This window comes from Phalacrocorax carbo, chromosome 1, assembly GCF_963921805.1.
Source record: "Phalacrocorax carbo chromosome 1, bPhaCar2.1, whole genome shotgun sequence".
NCBI classification, from domain to species: domain Eukaryota; kingdom Metazoa; phylum Chordata; class Aves; order Suliformes; family Phalacrocoracidae; genus Phalacrocorax; species Phalacrocorax carbo.
This window is the reverse complement of record NC_087513.1, coordinates 92,625,066-92,647,315: the sequence shown is the minus strand read 5'-3', so window position 1 is coordinate 92,647,315 and position 22,250 is coordinate 92,625,066. Positions and strand designations below refer to the sequence as shown.

Sequence of the window (22,250 nt, the reverse complement as noted above, 5' to 3'; positions counted from 1 at the left end):
TTCCACTGCTTTGCTGCTGGATAGGAAACCTATGAACTCTCTACGGTAATCAAAGTCAGTTTCTAAGAAAGGACTGTCCGAGAATTAACTAGTGTAAACTAGAGATTAGATCCATCCTTTTGACAGCAAGGTAAGCTTACTGAAAAGCCTCCTAAGCTTACAGCTGAGATTAAAGCAAACCATCTTCCAGGGTGGAAAAATAGCAGATTTTTCCTTCTAAGAATCAGTTATGCAATGGACTCTGGAGGAAAAAGACACCCTGGGAAAACGGACCAGAAAGCAAAATTCAAGTCATGAATTCAGTCAAATGTTTCTACAGAAATAAAAGCTAAGGCTCTGTATAAGCTCAAATATGTACATGAGACTTCACGTAACTGTAAATGTGTAATGAGCAGATTATATTAATGGTAATTAGATAATCAAGTTCAAAGCCTCAGCTGTGCATAGGAAATGGCAAAAAGGTTTATTTTTAGATACTTGATACTGAAAATTTGCAGAGCAGAAATCAAATCTGCAATGCATAAAAGGCTGTGCTGCTTTGACCCACATAAATTCCTCTCCATGCCTCTGCCAAACCACACTGACGGCCACACAACATTTCCTTTCCTCGTCAGCTGCTGTGTTTCCACTTCCTTTCTCCCCACCAGAAACAGCAAGCTGGACAGCTACAGCTAGAAGCACTGTTGCTGGGGGCAAGGAAGTTAATTATTTTTAAGACCAAGCAGTCTCCTACATGCAACTTTGCCAAAAGGGCAGGTCACTAGTCGCTATAGCACATACTTCAACTGAGATACAAGAGATGTTGGTATAACCAGAATGTCTCGAGTATCACTGAACACAGTTGCTAACAGCCATTAAAAAGGAGACGATACGAGCAGGGCCTCCCTGCTCTATCATGGATTGCTGACCCCAAATAGGTCAGCCCTTCCTTTCCCAAACTTTCTGCCTACAGATACACAATCTACCAGGCCAACCTGCTCCACTGCCATGTCTCTGCTCTCTAATCCCTAGAGCTGGGCTTCTCTGTTCTTGCCTGCCTGTTTCAGACAGGTAGTTGGGAGTTCTCCTGAGCAGACTGATTGGTCCCCGCAAACCCTTTCAGCGTGCTATTCCCTGACTCCAAAACAGTCTGCACAAGGAAGGAGGAATGGTGGCATTTTTACAGAGACAGCCTACCACTGCCACACAGCATGCTCAAAACTTTAAAAGCCTTAAAAATATATAGAAGGCAAAGGCTATGTTCCTTCAGCTTTAAAACAGGCAGTTTAATCATAAGAGAGTCATTTCAGAATTAAGACTCCCAAAACCTGTTGCAAAGCTAGTGCACAGCTCCCTACTCTGTTGCACATGGATCTTCCAACTGTGATCACGCAAAGGGCTTTACAAGACCAGGTGTACCAAAAGAGATGCCACTCAGTGATATTTATGTTGTTACTCACAAAAATAGGCTGAATTAGAATACATGAAAACTAAGGAAGACAGAAGAGGATAGACTAAGAATGCCAAATTCTCTCCCCTGTGGCAGTCCTGGACCATTGGGCTGATGTTGGAGAGTTCCTGCACCCCTTGTGCAGAAGGACTCATCTCGCCTCAAACTGCTGACTGGAACCAGCCTAGTTGCAATACGAAGCCACACCAGTGCTCAGCCAAAGAGTAAGGCCACCTCTCAGCCACAGTGACTCTTCCCTTCCCTAAGCCCAACATCCTGTCAGAAGGTAGGCTTCTGGAAAGTTTTACAAGATGTCCTCAGTCTCATAATCTCTTTAAGAGATGCCGCACCTGTAGCTTTTGAAACATTCAAAGTAACACTGGAGAAAACAGGAACAACAGAGCTTAGTAAGACAAAAGCATAGCCAGTCCCTGAATTCCATCATTCTTGATAGTAACTTAAAATTGATAAAATAATTTGCTGACTTAGAAAAGAAAACGCAGTTTTGATTTCTTCATTCTGTTGAGGGTAGTAATCAAGGCTGTATGGATGGAGAATTGTTCACACCAGGTACACTTTGTCTTTCAAATTTTAGTTGCTGTTTGGCAGCTGTGGTCTGCCTTTCCAGCCCACTGTCGTGCGAGAAAAAGGACTACATAGTGGATATTAAGCTCAACTTTAGTCAAGACTTTCTAGCGTTCACGTTGCAAAGCTGGGTGTGCGCTTACACTTTCTGTTTATCTGTCCCTGTATCTCTTGTGTGCTCTCTCTCACTACCCCCACCTCCTCCAGACACACACTCCCAGAGGAGAGGTGCACACAGGGCCAGAATTTGACCTTTGGTGATTCAGAAAAATTTTGAGAAGTTCAAGAAAAAAAGAAAGTAAGTAACAGACAGGGCACTACGAAACCTACAGAAATGAGGATTAAAAGTAGGAAGGGACAACCTGAGCTCACTAAGCGAGAATCTGAGCCCCCATATGTAATACAAATTATATCTTAAGTATAAGAAAGTACAGCCCAAGCCATCTACTTTGCTATTTCCACACTCAAACTAAGGACCCTAACAATTCTGCCACAGAAAAGTTTGTCCTCTGCAAACATTTAGCTAGGTAAAATCATAGTCCCAGCCGCTGCCCATGTTTCTGTAAAAGGGACATCACTCTGTCTTTGCTGCATAGCAGACTAATCAGTAGCAGATACCATGCAAGGCCTCCAAGAGATAACAGGCATATTATCAGCAGTGAGTGCGAGACTCTTTCTTGTGAAAGCCATTTATTTTTTTCAGCAGGCTCTCCAGACACCCCACTTGAGGTGTGAAAGGCCTGGAAACTGCTATGGCCACTTCTGTTGTTTCCATTTCAGCTATCCACAGAGAAGTGATTAAAATGTTGCAGTGTGCTCTGCATCTTACTAAGAAAAATCTCAATGCTCTCACACGGCAATATTTATTCTGCACTCAAAAATATTGTTGCAGTGCCAGAGCCAAAATATTTTACTGCACTCACTGCTCCTACACATGCTCCTGTATCTAAGTAGAGGACACAAAACTGAGATTATTTTTGCATGGTAAGAGTTGGGCATTAAACATTTCCAGTACTCATACGGTGAGCTCACAGGGCATTCTCCAGCACAGAAAGCATCATGGACTCCAACAAATGCTTTAGGTCTTTGGCTCACTTTCATATAGTAAACAAGCCTTTTCCACTTTCCATCCCCACTGCATTCAGCAGAACAAGATCCATATCAGCACAAATCTCCCGTTGTGAGTAGTTTTAATGTAAAGTGTTACTGCATAAGCAGAAGGCCCTGCAACGTGGCCAGGTGTCCTGCTTTCACTCTGCTGTGAGGATGCTAACCTCCAGCCGACAAGTGAGGTAGGCAGACAGGAGCAAGGACATGGTAAGCTGTCACAGTAAGATCCATTAAATCTCATGCATATTTTTATATTTTTATCCTTCTTTTTCATATCTCTTTTATTTGGAAATTAACAAGTACACACATGGAAAGCACACGACCCACTCTTCATGGAGCTGAACTGCAGAAATACTAAACATCTATGAAAAATAATGTATCTGCATATTTTTGCATGTACTATGAAATATACTCTGTGCTCTTCAGTCTCGTTCTTCCAAAAGGGGGCAAAGGAATGATCATTGATACAATGAAGCACACATTGCTTTCACCTCCACTATCTGCATTGCTTACCTTCATTAACTGCATGAGGCTTAATAATGCAACAAGTACAGTTTGTGAATGTTGCACTGTTGACTGGTCCGCGACCTCCACTGGAGGGGAAGAACAACTCCAGCTCCTGAAAACAATTGTAATTGAATATATTTTAGATTGATATAGCTGCATGCATCAGCTTTTATCCTAAGTAACAAGATCTGAAGTATCCATAGTCACAGAAGATAAACCTTCATTATAGATTTTTGTGCTACAAATACTTTTCCCCTATAATATTCTCTCAAATATATCTTCTCCCTCTCTGGCACCATTGCTGCAATCATAAAAACATTATTTGAATATTTCTTGCAATGACTGTCTTTTCACTTCTGCAATGCAATCCATTTCCATTCACAGCATTCAAAATGCTGGTGCCACAATCAGTTGGTAGAGGTGTTCCCAGTTTTCTGAATTCTGTCTCTCTCTCCTCAGTGTCTTTCCCAAATCCACTCCCATATACAGATATTTTACGGTCTCTCTTTTCACATCATCTTTTCCACTAGGTGAGCAAAAATGCAACTACCATCCATTTCTCAGTATGTTTTCTTTCCACATACAAAACCTACCTCCATCCCTCTTGATTACAATTTTTTCCTTTTGTCTTAAACAACTAAACTTTGTCTAAAATTATTGACTCACTCCTCATGCCTTATTGACCCAATTTTTGTTATTATTGTTTTACTGAATTGAAGCTGATAAACTCAATTTCTCTGATATCTTGCATGAATCAAAAGAACCTCTTTGCCTCCCATCACTTCCTTTCTTCCCACCATCACTATTCAGGTATCATATAGCTTGGGTCTCAGACCTTACTGGGGTGAGTTTGATAGCCAAGTTTCTTTCCTCAGTGGTATTTTTTCACTGTTCATTGCCAGCTTCACAGTTTTTCCATACCATTTACTCACATATGTTACACAATCTGCCAATTAACATCAGTCAGATTCCATTTCAGACCTATAGGTCAAATTCAATAAGAGAATTGATAAATATCTATGTAAGGGAAATAACAATATCCTGGAAGTACTACTGCTGAATCTATCTGATTTGATTCCTGTGCAATGGTAGGAACGCTAAAGGCCATTTCCTGGAATTGCCTCATTTAATTTACTAGCTCAATTCAGATGGAATAGACTTAGCTATCTCCCAGTCTTTAGCTCACAGCACTCTGATGATTCCTGTAATCCTTACTTGAACAATTATGCAATTCAAACTAATGGATCTTTCAATAGAAGGGAAAACGGTTTTTGTTTTTCTTCTAGCAAATAATCCACATTTTAAATGGGCATATCTGAGACAAAAGAGTTCATTTCCTACATCCTTCTACTAATAAAATGCTGCATGCTTCAAAGACCTTGTCCCACTCTGTTAACTAATGTTTACTCTAAAAGAAGCAGTCAGGAAAAGGAAGCAAAGTATTTACAATACTTAGACCTTTGTTTTATCCATTAAAAGTCATAAAAGGAAAGGAACTAAATAATGGTGAAGGACTAGGATAATGAAATTCCCAACTACAATCAAGCAGAGACTTAAAAAGAAAATTCTTTTCGTTTCCCTTTATTCCTGATCTAAAGAAATTCCCAAATTTGGCCTGCAGAGATACACCAGCTTAGAGTATAACACACACACACTCTTTCACTTGTCATTTCGCCCCTAAAAGAACAATGCAATCTTCCACTCTTAATGAATGTATTGTAAACTGAACAGTTAGAGTGTCAGTTTTCCTTCAGAACAGTTCGTTTAGATCCCTTTATCTCCTGTTTCTTTTTTTCCAGCAAAGCTTCCGTAAGGCACAGCCAAGTAGTTTCCATGGCAACTGCTACACAGACATATAATACAGGGCCTACTAAATTAAAATAGGCACAGGGCTATTAAATTCATGATTTTGCTTGATTTATTGAAGCTTGGTATCAGTAATACCAAAAAGATGCACATACCTGCGGAAGTTCAGCACAATAATCCCACAATTACAAAAATGCTGCAGATGAATGGGGCCTTCAAACAGCATTTCAAAAATAATGAAACACAAAAAGAACAACAAACTTAAGCCAAAGTACATACTTATGCTTCTGATCAAAATTTTACACTAACAGACACTCTTTCCTACACTCTTAGTTCAAAAGCTGGCACAGTTGTCATGGCAGAATACAGGAACAAAAAGAAACTTTCACCCTCATATATGAGGGCATCTAGCTATTTAATCACAACTGCGAAGACTTTTCTGACCATAATTCTCCTTCATCAGAAAAGATCAATGTCATCCAAACTCTTTCTGACTCTGTACCACCTTCATCAAGTCTGCCAGCAGAAAAAGTACCTCAGGTCCAGCATATGATTTCATGTCAAAACCAGAGGCACACAGAGGGGATCCAGTGGCCCAGGCACAGCACAGATAAGCCAGACGAGTGCTTGACCAGCAGAATACCACCCATGCTTTGCGGTTAGCTTGCTGTGCCACGCAGCCTAACAGCCAGCCAGAAGAAGAGGCTGACTAACTCTGCCCTCACCACCAGGATAGAGGCTCTACCTATATTTTCTAGTATACAGTTCTTGGCAGCTTACAAGATATTCCAGGGCAGGTATCACTCCAGCTGTGCTATTGCAGCTGTTCCAGTTTAAATAGAGGAAAGACTAGGGTCAAGGAGGAAACAACTGGTATCTTTTCCCTGCTGGTCTAGAGCTAAGATACCACAGTGCAACACCAATCAATCATGAGGTAAACTTTATCCTTGCCATCATTTATCAGCATACCTACCCCACAATAATGCACACAAATAGTCACCTCAATTCTGTAGAAATGCTGGTAATAGCTATCACTCAGTCTCAGGGCTTTTTCTTAGCACTAAGGAAAGACACACCACAAACAAAGCGAAAGAGAACCAAACCCCTCAAAGCCAAGCCCGCTGTATTACCTCTCAAAACACAAAGCAGTACAAAGTGTCCTGTTTTCATAATTATTAATTCTGAACAATAACAGCAGAGGAAAGTAGGCTGCAGGCAGAGGACTAGTGAGGACTGTGGAGGAGAACAGACAAACAAAGCACAGGAGGGCACAAAAGGATTTAATCATTTAATCCCATTCTTTTTATGACCGGCGTTGGTAGGCTATAGGTAGATTACGCAGACTACGCAATTAACTCAACATTTGTGATGTACAGAAGACATTGAAAATGACCAGGCATGCTCTCCTGATCAAAGTCCCAAGGTTCCCCTTTGTGACAGAGATAAACAAGATTTTTGTTTTCAGTTAGTTTATTTTTCCATGCCAGAAAGGATCCATGAAGAATACCTAAACTAGTTCTGAACTCAAGTGGGGAAAAAATGAGGAATTCCTGACCCACCCATTACCAGGAAAAGTAAAAATAAACCTCAGTCAGCAAACAGTCAAAAACTTACTTGAGCAGCTGAAGCAACTGAATCTGGGCCATGAGCTGCATTTCTTAGGCCATCATGTCCAAAGTTCGCTCTAATGCTGTCTGGTGCATCAGTCTGAGCCACTGCAGAGTTTGCTGGCCCCAGTAATGTTTTCCATTTACAAACTGCATCATCTCCTAAGATTTCCATAGCAACAATGGGACCACTCGTTATAAACTGGAGAAGCTCACTGCAAAATGGAAACAGCACATGGTGATCCGCGCTACAAATTAAAACCTGAAAAACCCCATATGATACAGTGGAGATGCTCAGAATGCAACTTGGCAAGGCCTTGAGCAACCTGATCTAACTTTGAAGTTGGCTCTGCTCTGAGGAGGGACTAGGTCATATGCAGACATTCCCTCTTATTGTGGTTGTAGAAAAAGAACCAGATAATACAGTCTCACTCAAGCTACTGTGTAGTATGTTAGATTTCAAAGGAATTTTTAAAAGATCAGTACTGGCAACAAGTGAAAGAGACCCTGCTAACCATTTGTCTGACAGGAATGATTCCTAGGCATGTCTCTTCTGCACAGCAGGATTTCAGGATTCCCACACATGATCTGTGTGTGTTCCCCACTGACACAACTTCAGCACTGCTGTCAGGATGGATTGCTCCACTGGATCTCTCCCATGGATTTTGCCCAGCCAAAATCCAAAGCGGAAGAGAAGCGAGAAGCAAGATTTGGAGAGTTTGCAGGGGAGAGGGGACTTAAACTCACTTTTTGGTATCACGTGCCGGCATAAGCAGAAGTCAACTGATTTTAATGGGATGAATCTGAGTAAGGAGAAGAGGTGGTCGGGAGCAGCCTGCCTCTTGTCCTGACCACCTCACTTACACAGAAGAAAAACACCCAAAACTGGAAACCCAAACGTTCTATTGAAATACTAAACAAAACACCAAAACTATAATCCTATATCTTTACAAAACATGCATACCAACAAGACTGCCTTTTCACTGTGTAGCCTGGACAGAACCATCAAAGGAGAAAGGTGAGTCAATGCTTTTTGTACTACTTTCTTAAAAAATAGCTTTACACAATTATAATTGTTGATGTGTATGCTTCTCCAACCATCTTCTTCCTAATGATCGTTTATGCAATGATCAGTGGGCAAGAAGAGAAGATAAATCCTACTAGTTCTTTGCTAAAGAAACAATATTAAAACTATGAAAAGGTACATAAATATAAAGCAGCTACACAGGGAAAAGCTATTGGAACTTAGGTTCTGTTGGTCAAAGACTGCTTGTTTAGGATACAGTCGTGCAGCTTACAAATACATGCACCTAAGAAAAAAGCAATTTCTAAACACTGTTTACTGTGCACACTAATCCTGAATATTAAATACATTTTAAAAAATAAATTATTTAATATGAAAAACATTATTTTCCAAACCAGTAGAATTGCTATTTTCCCCACTGTTCACTAGACTTACATTGACTAGTGAACTTGCAAACTAAAACTGAATTTAAAGACAAGTAATACAATGCTAAATATAAATGAGTCAGAGATTTTACATTTCACTGCCTTAAAGATTCTTGTTCTATTCGATTCGTAGTGCTTTATAAATATTTGTTTCTAATTTAGAGAAAAATCCTATTTAGAAGATGTACCCAATAGGACTGTAGGATGGGAGACAGGCACATCACAGTGGACAAAGGCTACAGTTCCTCAGATAATTAACATTAGTGTAGATAGTCATCTGTGAAATAACACTACAGGCAAAATTCTTGCTTATTTATCAACATATTCAAGCAGGTTTACTCAGCAGAGAAAAGGCAATTCTAAACCTTCCTCTGGTCTCCAACATGGTCAGACATAGCCTGGGGCCTTGTCCCCATGAAGGGCTTGAGTTTGGACCTACAATAAATCAGTTGTTGCACGACAGCAGCTGGCAGATCCCAATACTCAAGCACTTCATGACAGTCCTGAAACCAGGTCTTTTGATGAAATCAGTGCAAACCCAGGTTCTAACGTGGCTAAAAAACACAAGGCAGAGCTGAACCCTCTTCCTAAAAGAGGCAGACCGCCAAACCCAGAGGAAGGAAAAGTTGTTGGCACTTTCAGGCAAAGTAGAAACAACACAGTCTTGGGGTTATAAGCATCAATCTGGTCAGTTATGGAAAGACCAAGGTTTCTCGCGTTAGGTGGAGCAGTCTAGCATCATCAAAGTTTTACGTGTTGTCCAAGGGTAGCAGTACAGAAAACAACTGCCCATGCTCTCTTCTTTCAGTTACTTACGATCTGAGGTACTTGCGACCAGATCAACTCTCACAGCTCAGTGTTCTCCCCTAATTCTCATTACCTGCAAGCTCAACCCTGATTCTTAAGATGTTCCTTCCCTTGGCTTTAAAGTTTCACCTTGCTAGGAGCATATTAACTTCGGAGAGACCAAAGGCATTCCCCTGATATCACCAGGCTGAAAAGGGTGTGAGTTAAAACCCTGAAGAGCTGAAATAAGGATCTGTCCCTGTAGGAAGATGAACAAGGTGCATACTTGGCAAAGGGCTCCACTCAACTAAGACAAGTTCCAATTTTCTCATGGTCCTGCAGTACCAAATACAGTAAATTAATCCTGTGCATTCAATAAATAAGCTTAATACATGTCAGGCTGAAACTGATATACCTACTTATAAAAAGGTTTTGATTGATGGTCTACGTAGAAATCAGCTGCCTCTTTTCTGTAAGAGTAAAAAAAAAAACAACATAGATATAGATGTATAGATACAGATATACACACACACACACATATATATGTGTCTATATAACCCTCCCTGAAAACCACAATCTTCTGATTTTTTTCTGGTCTCCATTACTTTGCTCACTTTGAGAAGCTCTCTTTGCTAAAATATATTACCTGCATGTCTTTCAAATAAAAGATTCCAAGTACGAACAAAGGCATGGTCCTGTCATCTGCAATGGAACTTTTCACATCTCTCCCATTTGTAGTCCAAACTTAAGCCCTGTATTGCCAGAGGAAAGAAATAACCTCAAGAAGAACCTAAGAAGAATTTAATTTTCCTAACCTTGACAAATATTTGATCAGTCACAGCTTTCTCCAGCTTTTCTGTCAAAATGACCATCTGCTCACTGGAACTGAATAATTCCTAGTTGCTGCTTTCAGTTCAGTTTAAGTATGAGCCATTCAAAATCCAAAAGATTTTCATAGAGCATACAGCTAATATGCTTTCCTTCCACTTCATAACTAAGGCAGTTAACGTGATTTAAAAATGATGCTAGTCACAGGAACCCTTGCAATCTCAAGCTTCAAACCTACACTCTGCAAATAGCCTAAAGTTTTTGCTTACAATTCACTATTTCACCAGAAAATCCTCTTCTGAAACGAATTCACCAAATAATTTTGGAAAGCAAATATGAAAGGTATGCAAATGGATTAAGTATTAATCATTTCTGAACACAGAGAAATATTTGAGGGATATATTTCTGAAACAAATTGACCTCTACTACTCAGTTAAGAATCCCTATTGCAATAAATATGAAACTGTGCTTGTGCTGTATAACTTAGTTCCTTTTTCATTTCATCTCTCTCATTAGTTCTCTGCTTTTAAAGAATGGAAAACAGTGTTCATCTGGGAATAATAGACCAAACTGACACATGATTAAATGAAGAGACTAGAGAGCTGACCTGTCAAAGCAGGTGCTTGCCCTCACTTTCATATCTTGGCTAAAATTTTTACAGAAGGTATGAATCTACTTAACAGTGATTGCCAGACAAATGTCAATAATAACCCCTTTAAAGAAAGCAGTAGATGATGATGCTGGTTTGAACAAGCATGCCTGCAGAGGTCTAAGAGTAGAAGACTTTGGCAAAGCCATAGTTCTACCATTTTAAAATGGCACAGTCCCAAGAAACAGAGTATACAGTATCCACAGAAACCACAAACACTCAAAACATTATTTTATATATTTCCAATATCACAGCCTAATCTTATATAATTGAAAATAATTATTAATAAGCACAAGACAAGCAGAAATTTTTGTCTAGCAATAGGCAATAAAAGTTCAAGTCTCAAAGTTTCTTCCCTTCAATGTGAGTCAATTCCAGAGCATGTGACTTGGCTCAACAGTTCCAGTTCTCAGACAGACACTGAAATAAAGAACCACCCAACACAACACTTCAGGATCAAATCTCTCAGACCACAAGGACAGCATGCCAAAAAAAGCTGGCTTGAAAGACATTGTGAATTGTAAATCAGCATTAGAAACGTGACTGAACTCATGAACTGGAGTTGTTTGAGGGAGGATCTGGGACGAGTATCATCAAACATTGCTACAGGTGAATGCAGAGACAAGGTGAGGAAGTCACAGAGTGGTTTTATCAGTATTTCAGAAAACCAAGAAGGTTTTGAGGTTCCCGACCTCACACAGAAGCCATAAGAACACATGAAAATGGTATTATGTAATACTGATAGCTTTTCTTAACAAAGACATGTTGTATATCATAGAATCATACAATTTCCTGAGTTGGAATGGTCCGACTCCTGTCCCTGCACAGGACAACCTCAAATTCACACCAGGTGTCCGATGGTGTTGTCCAAGTGCTTCTTGAATAGCGTCAGGCTTGGTGCCGTGACTGCCTCCCTGGGGAGCCTGTTCCAGTGCTCCACCAGCCTCGGGGTGAAGAACCTTTTCCTGATATCCAACCTAAACCTCCCCTGGCACATCCTCCTGACATTCCCTTAGGTCCTGTCATCGGTCACCAGAGAGAAGTGATCAGCACCTGCCCCTCCTCTTCCCCTTGTGAGGAAGCTGCAGACTGTGATGCAGTATGAGATATGAACAGGTTTGGCAAAGCAGCAATGGAGGAAAAGTGCCGTAACTTTGGGGAAGTCCTCTAGGGTAAATTAATTATGTTTTCTTTCCTCTGCAACATGCCTTTTTTCAAATCTTGTGGCTCAATGAGATAAGTGGAGAACAGTGCAGGTTGGGGGGATTAGGAGGATGCATGAGTAAAATCTCTCCAACCCTGCAACATGAGAAGATCACTTGCTTTGCCTGGGACTTCCAGTCATTAAAAAGCAAACAAGTTTGGGTTCTGAGAGCACAGATTAAGACAACAGATTTACTGAGCATGAAAAAAATGGCTGATTTAAAGACAACGCTGGTATAATCAGCAATAGAGTTTGCATCAGGAAGCCATAATGTGAGGACATATCAACATGTCAGTAGTAAATGCTGCTGAATTGCTAAGGCTATGGTAGTCACCTTGGATGCATACAGAGACATTACGTATTTATTCACCCATACTTATTTGCACAGAACTTTTTAATACTTAGTTTAATTCTCTACATGCTTTCAGAAACCTACATGATTATGAAATTGATGAGTCTTCCCTCTATTACTCACTGGAATGGATCTGATGCGTGGAACAGCACAGAATAGCTTCAGAGAACACTCTTAACTGCAAAAATAATATTTAGAGACAATAGAGCTAACCTTAAAAATTCCTTACCTTGAAAGTACCATCATTTTGGCCTTAGTTATTGTAAATCCTGCATTAATAATGATATCAATTAATTCTCCAATCTTGGGCATTCCATCAGGTTTAATCAAAGCCAGTGTTCTGTGGGGGGTGGGGAAAAAAAAAAGGTAAAGAGGTACAGCCAACACTACTTTCCTTAGAGCATTTGGTGTGTGTGTATGTTGAGTTTATATTCGGACAAAAAAACACCCCATCAAAGAAAGAAATTCTGCCACAGTCAAACATCCTAGTCCCAGTGTCCCATAAATCTCCATGTTGTTCTTGAACACCTGTGCAAGGCATTATTCTGATAAGGATGAGCTTTGCACGTTATCATTTCCGTGGCTTTCTAACCCAAGTCAGCCCACAGTGTTCCACCAACGGTCATTATTTACTGGCTTCTCCCTTCATTCACAGAGCAAACAATTTGACCACTTCTTCCTTAACTGGTGTATATCTCCATAGCTCCTCACTCACAGCTCTGGGTTAGAACACAGCTGATTTGTTAATGTCTCCCTATGCTTGCTCAGCTCCCTTTTCTCCTAACGTTAATCAATATACACATAAAAAAAGCTGTTAAAAATCCCTATTTAAAAACAATACTTAAACATGTGCCTCTTCCATAAAACTCAAAGTGAAATGATTGTTTTATTATTACTTTTGAAACACTTGGAGGCCTCAGTGAGTAGAAGGTCCTGTTATGCTTGGTACAGCACAAACACTTCGTGGTATACAATTTGCATGCCAAATAGCTGATACTGTTAATAGACACAATAAAAGGATGGCAGAGGAGGTATTACGTCTCTTATACTGACAGACAGCTATATTCTAAGGGAAACCAATCCAGAAATCTCTACATTCTCCCCCACATCTTTGTTTCCAAGTACATCCTGTATTCTCGATAATTATCTTTTTATACTGTACATCCCCAAGGCCAGGACTGTTTTATTAGCACACTTTGCATAGCACCAAGTACACCATCAGCACTAAACATATTATTAATCAAAAACATCAACCACAAAAAGAAGGTCTGTAAAATGGCATTTTCTATTTGCATTCATCTTGTGGTGAGTCAGCTTCAGATGTGTTCAGCTTACAAATCAACAGATTTATTCAACCCTGTATCTCAGAAATTCCACATGTCTGACAATCCTAAAGAGCTCTTTCCATCTTTTACACTTTTTCCAATAATGAAGGCTACCCAAGATAGAATTTTTTTATTGCAGCACTTCCCTTAATGAAAGGCAAATAATTGAAATAATTGCAAATTCCTCATTTTACATACCAGCATAGCATGGAAAGCAGCCTTTAGGTTAGCAGCACTATGTTCTAGCCAGGGCAAATGTGCTGAGGTTACAGGAGATGGATGAACTTCTACTACATTTACTTTGAACCTTAAGCAGCCCCAGACTGGCAGGTGCTCTGGGAACAGACAGACTACCTATTTCACAGCAAATCTAAAGGAGGGGAAGTGTTAGGACCAGGAATTGTAAAGAGGAAGATTTGAACATATGCGACATTTCATCTGAAACTAAGGAAGAGACATAGATGATGTTCAGAGCTCAGAAACAGAGATTTCCTCAAGCTTCAGGAAGCTCATATACAGGCCCAGATCCGTTGTGAAATATGACACAAAAAGACTGATGGACTAAGGGTGTAGCCAGAAACTGCATGAGAGTAGTCAACCAAGCCTGTGCTTCAGTCCACTGCAGTCCAAACTAAAGTTGGTTTAGCCCTGTCTTCAGATCAGGAAAGGCTGACCTCTGGCCAACATTCACCACAGTTTGCCAGCATACTCCATGCAGCCTATGGCCCATAGCCTGTTCCCCTCTTCCCCAAGGATTTCACAGCTCCACCTCATTTTGTGATATTATTTATCATATGATAGGGTGTACCACGTGCATCGAGGCACACGATGGGGAGCAGCTGCATGCTTGACCAATGATACGTACCCACCCGGTCACACAATGCTTGACCTGCATCCTGGCATAAGAGGTTCTCAACTCTGTTGTTTACCATGAGCAGTAAGGATCAAAGCACTGGAATGAGATCTCCAGTGCTGTTTTCATTTCCTCGAGGAATACTTTTCTGATTCTATGTTAACTACACAGGCTATTTGAGACAGACTGCTAGTGCTAGAAATAAATCCTTCCTTACGTTTCTTATTTCAAGCTTTCTAGTAAAAGTGCAATTCCTACCAATATGTAATGAAATACTGCATTATGAAGCAATTTACCTAGAAGACATTAACACAAACTGCAATGAGCAACTCTTACAACACCTTTTCTCTAACATCGATATATAAACTTTAACATTTTAGCGTGAGCTTCTCAGAGGTATGCAGGATGAGAAAAGTATAATTCAGGATGCTGAAGACTGTTTCTGAGATTGGATTTTGATTCATGTGCCCTATTTTTAGTTCTAATTAGGAATATGTTTCTCGTGGTTTGACATGATGCAGTCTGCAAAGTAGTCTGAAACAGTTTTATGTCTAGGAACAAAGGAGAAAAAAAAGAAAATTAAGGTCATTTGCTTACATTTTCAGAGGGGCTGTATGACAGTACTGCAATGAGTACTGAAACAACAGAAGATGGGCACTGATCAAAGGAACAGCACACAAGCATGATGTGGTTATGTTTTTGAGATCTACTTATCTCTAATAATAGGACTGTTGCAGGTACAGTAGCTTATGTCTTGTAGGGGAAGAAACACTGATTATGTCAATGACTAGAAGCATAAGAATAACATATCCCCATCAAAAAAGAATTCAAATATTTCTGGTTGAGACACAAGCTTTCCAACACCGTTTTCAAAACTAGTGATATTAACTAACTCTAAATATAGTCTACTTAGACAGGACATACTAGACAGACAAATGTTTACTTCAGGTTACAACCACCCAGGATCACAAGTGAAAGATTACAGAAACAGAAATCCCTGTCCCACACCAGTGATCCCTTCTGCAGTACACTGTAAGTAAGCACATGCTTACTTACCCATTTTAGTAGCTGTTTGTGAGTTTCCTTATGATACACTGGGAGGGGAGCAAGGAAGAAGAGCACTTAAATATGGCTGTATTTAAAAATTGACCAAAGACTTAAGAAAAGTAGGTGGAGAAACTGAAACTCCATAAAACTGTCTTAAGAATTTTAGCTTAATTCTAGAAAGGGACTGTGAAAATCGAGCCTCCTTTTACACATCTGTTTTGTACCTCATGTGCCTAGAGTCACATTCACTTGCTTTACGGACAAAAACAAAAAGTCCCTAATTTGAAACACTGAAGATTTTTTTATATACATTCCTCAGTCTCCCTCAAAGGCCTTTGCTGAGCCTGTTGGCATACATATTCAGTGACCAAAGAATGTATTTCCAAAGTCAAACTAAATTGCTGATAGACCTATACAGCACAAAGGCAAGAAAAAGCTGGGGAAACATTCTGCCTAATAAAACATCCTTAAAATTATTAATAGAATTCCAGCAACAGATTATTTTAGGAATTATCACATATTGCAGAAATCTTACTATATCTATTTAACTAATAACTACTCTGAAACCTGCTAGGAACAGGTCAAAAAGTCAAATACCTCAAATGCAACTGTTTTGCCCAAGGACTCTTAGTATGATCCTGTTTACCCAGTGAAAGCTTCTGTAAAGAAACTGGATTTTGAGGATCCCTTGCCTGTTTAAGACACCTTTCCCTATGTTCCTTTGGGCTATTCTGAATATGTAACACCACTTGCATATCTATGTTATCTTTCAGCCAACATTCCAAAAATGTTTTCCAAACAGCTGACATGTCATAAATTCCCTTCCCTCCTTTTGTAGAGCAGTACAAAAAATAATCTCCTCCCAGGACCACTTCATTGACACAACTATAGTGCTGCTGTGTAGACAGCAACCTCCCTTACAAGAAGAAAATGTCATTTTATCACAAGCTGCCTTTTCTTGGTATAACTGCATCAGCACCAGGGCTTAGGCTAGTTTAGGCAGAGTAGGAAATACACAACTATAAAAAGTTACATTGATGTAAAAACCATAAACAAGGCAGATGTAATCTACCCCAGGCTCCACTGAGGAACAGAGAGAGTAGCCACAGAAGCTGTCCTCTGGTGTTCTCCACCTCCTTTGCTACTCTTCCACCATACCCAACCTCTGCTTGGAGAAAAATTACCAGGAGAACTCCTTCTAGAAAGATATTATGGCAGCCATTTCCACAGCAATGTTTTTGTGATGTTAAGACAAAGATGCGTGTTAAAACTTGCAACTCTTTCTGTATGTCTGGTTATTTACAACTCTCCAAAAAGAGTTCAAAATAAGCCCAGTTAGTGGGAGGAAGCAAGAAAGTAGGAGAATGGGGCTCACTGGAACATTACACCTAAGAAAATATTCTGTGAGGTTTTGGTGGTTTTTGTTTTTTTTTTTTTTTCCAAAAAAAAGCTGCAGCAAATTATCAAAATGTATTAATTTGCAAATTCAGAGATTCCCTGCACTGCAGTCAAACCATATTTAAACTCCTTGTTAATTAATCTTATTGTCATTTTATTAAGTCTTTCCTGATATTTTTGTTCTTGGATGGCCTCTTAAAGTCTTTTCCAAAGCGAGGCTTTCAAAAAAAAGAGATGGTGAGTCTTATCATTATCCATTGTAAATGAAATTTGTGTTGACAAACAAGCCTACAGGTTTTATTGACATTCTCACCGTATACTTCTTGTCCTCATGCACACAAAGTTTAGGACATGCTGAAAAAATTCTCAGAAAAAATCCTCCATAGCCAGGAAAAAAAAAAACCAAACAACAAATGGAGAATGGGAATGGGCCCCTCTCACTCCTGTTCCTACTGTTTGCAGTTATTATTCCTAACACAGAATAGATCTGATTGGTAAGGCACTAGGCTTCTGCACAGATCCCAGAAAAACGTGCTAGTTTTGGAAGAACCAGGCCTGTCGAGCCCAGCACACATCAGGGTTACCATATTAATTCTGCCCCAAGAGAATCCACAAATCACAAGAATCCTACTGCTGCCTGCCCTGGAGGAGTAACAAAACTGAACAGGACCCCCTGTTTTCCTCCTCCCCCTCTTCTATCCCAGGAGACCTAGAGGAGGCTGCAGCGGACACCACGGAGAAGCTGTCCTTGAAGATTTATCAGGTAACAATGGCAGTCATGGGTTTGCCCACAAGCACGGGACACACTGCTTCTCTCCAGCTTCTAGCTATCTCCTCCTCTCCCCATAGTACATAAAACTTAACTCATTTCCAGCAAAGAACAACTACTTTGAAATCCCAACCACAAAGGAAGGTTTCAAAAAACATGCTTTCTTACCTCTCTCTGCGGCTCCCCAGCTTGCGGGCTGTATATTGATCCGCATAGTCCACTAAGGATAGATGACGGGAAAACACAGTAATTTTGTTGCCCACAAATAAATCCTCAAGGTGTAAGCTCTCATACTTGGTGCGCTTCAGAAAGGTGCGATGGTTCTTCACATCATACTGCAGAGAAAAGAACATTAAAATCTACCATAGCAAGAAACTTAAGCTATGGGCAAACTCAACATAATTTTTACTCTACATTCAGAAATTTCCATTGTACATGGATTGAATCTTATCACTAAAATGATTTAATTCCTAACCCTTTGAACTTACAGGTGTATCAGGAAAGCTTAGAAGACTAAACAACAATTACAAATTTTTGCCATTTAAATAGATTCAGGCTGACAACTATCTTTGCATTTTTTACTTTCTCATTTGCTTGTGCTAATTCAAGCTGTGATAAATGGTTCAGGTGCCTAGTGGATACCTCTGCCCAGTCTCACTGAGAGTTCCCCCTAGCAGATCTATGCTGTTTCACAGACCAATGGCTCACACCAGGAATGATCAAGATACACACTGTGACAGGTCTCCTCTTCAGGGCATCGTTCCAGTGATACTATGCTTTATTTGACTGCATAAAACTCAGAATTAGGGACGGATGGATGATTGCAACACTAGGTTGAGATGTTCTCACTGCCTAGAGCTGCAAGCTCAAAAGCCTGTCAAGACAATCAGCTATGTATCATAATTCTAAGAGAGAAGCAAGACATTAATGTGTATATTTCTGGGTGGGCTGGTAAAGCACAAAAGGCAACCTGCTGAACAGTTTATTCACTGCATGTAGATATTACAGATGCCTTCAGTTTCCTGGGGGAGTGGAATCCTATGAAAGGCAGAATTTTGTCCTCCTCAAGCCAAACTTCCCCTTCTCTGTCTTGAGTTACATGTCCTGTCCTCCACTGCAATGATATATAGGCTGGAATAGCATTAAAAGAAAGAACATCATTCCCACTTTTGGAGGAAAAGATTTAGGAGCAAAATTACATACTTCTCCATGTTCTGAAATGTGTGAATACATTTCTCTCCTGTTAGAAGGCTAGAGGAATTCTAAGTTTTTCTAGAATAGCCAAAACTTTGCAGATCAGAGAATATAATCTGTTTTGATACTTCCTTCTGCTAAGGCAAGATTACAAGTAAGAATCCTTCCCTGCTGAAATGTCTTTAGCCCCTCGCAACGCACTCCTAAGTGTCCTCTATCCAAGTGCAGTAGGGAATGAAATGACAACATGCTGGGGCGGGGGCGAAATCACTTGAATTCAGCTACTTGTTTTTTCCTGGACTTTGCCAGGAAGCCTATTAACTCTCTCGACCATATTCAAATTCTTCAATATCTTGACTAAAAATCTGAACATTTCCTTGGTTATTTCACTAAGAGTTGCTAGAAAGGTACCCCGAGCTGCTTCTCTCTTCTCAAGCAGAAAACAAAGGTGGGGGGAGGCCTGTGTTAAATAATTCTTCTTTAGAGTGCAATTTTGGATCTGTTTAAAAGACCTTTTTATAAAGTGAATTATAAGCCACAGCAGAAGAAATGTAAGACAGTTTGGACTGTCCCCTTTCTACCCATGTACATGTAGAAGTAAATTACCCAAAACAAAATAGTTCTCTGTTAAGAATCTGTCCTTTTTAAAGGTTTCTTCTCTGCTTTTAGGAAAACTCCTGCAGAAAGAAAAGTTGTTCAGGCTTTAAGAATTCCCCATGAGAATTATTAACTATGGAAAATTCAGGGAATGGGACATCTCTTTGTCAAGAGATCCAGTTTGATCATAAGAGCTGCTTTCTGTGCTTGGACAAAAACTTACGCTGTCTTCTGGCTGCAAAGCAAGCTGAAAACTTGTCTCATTATTCCCACTTTTCTTCACAGGAATCAAGACATGAAGGACTGATAAAGTAAAGGAAAGCCGAGGACTTCACATAACACAAGCCTTCCACAGCTCTGCTCCACCCTCAGCCGAGGTTTGTACTAAAGGAGAGCTATTGTCAGGGAAGTAGGAAAGGGGATGAAACACCTTTCTCATAAGCAGGAAGAAACTGGCTCATATTCATTGCCTCCCTCGTCCTCAGATACTTTAGAGGTAAGAGTGGGCTGTCATCTCAGGAAGATACCAAAAGATACAGAAGAATTAGGCAGTAATAAAGAAAGAATCACCAAATTCTGCAGAAATAATTAAAAAAAAAAATCCAGACAAAAATGCTACATTTAATCTCTGTCCACAAACTCACCCCCAAAAGTGATTTTGAGATATTCTTTCTATAGAGATGTTACATGCATCTTTTCTTTCTAAACTCCTGTCCTGATCACACACAGTCCATAAACACTGATGACTGTGTACACATCATACTATCTTAACCTAAGAGCACTCTAGCAAAATGCAAAGTCTACCAAGCCAGAGATATTTAATGCTAAATGCATTAAGAAGCTCAAGAGCTTGAAAGCTATTGATTTTCAGACGTCTAGGTGAAACGAAAAACAATTTTGCCAGCCTACACATGGCTGTGTAGGAAGATTATTACAGCTCCTGACTGATTAGCTAAACTACCTCTGGGAAATAAAAAAATAAAAATCCTCACATTTTGACAACTGCGCATACACAGACATCATGCAAAGAACCAACTTAAAACGGACAACATCATGATAGCGTTTGTTTAAAAGAGACTATTAGTAAAAAGTGTGTCTCCTCACACAGGTGGCTACCATGGTTTCCGTGATTCCTAAGTGCAAATATCCAAATCTAGGCTATTTTCAGACCCTTAGGTCTTCATTAACAATCAGAAAAGCCTAGTCCAAACCACTCACTCATTCCTAAAAGGAAGCACAAACCATTGGTTGGTTTATTAGGATTATCTTTACAGTACATATTACATTTTTATATATATGCCTGCTCCTGTAAAGTGTTCGTTTTAACCTGCTATCAATAAACAATGGGGATTAGCTGTACAAACCACAAGTCAGAAAGGTCTGTGCAAGCACCACTGACGGAAAGTTTGGATCCCACTGTCTGAAACATCCCTCCTTTCATTAAAACCAAATTAGGAGCATTTTACCATTTCCTCTACTTTGATAAGACTCTTTCACATTTCACTCTTCAGAAGCTTCTAGGATTCCTGCTGAAGCATATTCCCCTGTTTGGAATCAGCTTCAATTTTTGTTTCTCAAGCAGTAAGTCAGTGTTGCTGAGTTTCAATTCTGAAACCCTAGCAGAGATTGAATGAAGACATATTTGTGAAAATTAAGTACTCCATGCCAAAGCAAGCTTTAAGAAAAAAAAAAAAAAAAATCATAAATGTGGAAGCTCTTCCTTCCACATGCTTCACTGTCAACTTGTATTTTTGCTTTTCTTTTAGTTTTAGAAACAGAGCAAGATATGTCTTAAATTACATTTTCTTTACCTTGAAAATTAATAGGCATAGACAGTAGCTTGCCATTTTACAAGCTCTTTAGTTGGATATTACACTTATGACAATATATTTTTTTTCTTTTATTCTTACCATTTCAACTGATCCATCTTTTGGATAATACAGAAGTTCATAACGCCGGAAGAGTGAGGCATTTGGGTCATACCATTCAGCAGTAAATGCAAATCTATCATCTTGACTCTGGAAAAAGAAAAGGGGGGGAAAGGGCTGTTACAGAAAGCATACATGTTTTATATGTAAAAACACACAAATAAAAAACTTCCTTGCATTTGTAGTCAGAAGAGTAAAAAAAAAAATCATTAGTAAATGCATTTACACACTCTGCGTATCACCTTCTGCTTACCACAGACGGTGGCGTCTTTCCGCGTGTTAGCTATCATCTTTTAAGCATGATGGAAACAGCATGGCAGTTTTGCAGGCAATCTCAAAACTTATTCTCATTTTATCAGATGTGAAACATGAACTTTTGTAGAAGTTGTTGTTAGACTTCTTAACTTTGTGAGATTTACTTTCATCTGTTAAAAAGAACGTGTTTGCTCACAACTAAATTACAGAACCTTAACACCTTTTCCACACAAACTACAAGAAAACACTTTCCTCTTCCTAAGCAGACATATCTGAACTCTTGTTAATGATGAAATAAACATATTCAAGTTAAGGACAACATTAGTTTGATTTGCTACTTAACTTCCTGAAATTTACACAAAGCATAAATAGCTCAACCTCATTTACAATTCATTTTCTGCCCCTAAGGAGTGTGACAAGAAAACTAGACTGCAACAATTCTAAAACTCTAGCTACATGCATAGATTCTCTCCACTCCTCATCCTTCAGAGGATAACCCCCTACAGCACAGCAAGCACAAAGGCAATGCAATGCATGCGGACATGCAGTTCTAACACCTCTTAGTGGTATGT

General features: G+C 39.6%; 1 protein-coding gene across 2 annotated transcripts in view; it reads right to left on the bottom strand.

The window, feature by feature from the left end:
- NME7 (NME/NM23 family member 7) overlaps positions 1–22,250 on the bottom strand; it is a 93,712-nt gene that overhangs the window by 52,727 nt on the left and 18,735 nt on the right. For both annotated transcript variants that reach the window (XM_064466963.1, XM_064466955.1), the window contains exons 2-7: positions 21,406–21,513; positions 17,873–18,039; positions 12,542–12,652; positions 9,699–9,749; positions 7,052–7,259; positions 3,638–3,743 (exon numbers count right to left, since the gene is read on the bottom strand). In XM_064466963.1, coding sequence (XP_064323033.1) covers positions 3,638–3,743; positions 7,052–7,259; positions 9,699–9,749; positions 12,542–12,652; positions 17,873–18,039; positions 21,406–21,513 — 751 coding nt within the window. The remainder of the gene's footprint in view (positions 1–3,637; positions 3,744–7,051; positions 7,260–9,698; positions 9,750–12,541; positions 12,653–17,872; positions 18,040–21,405; positions 21,514–22,250) is intronic.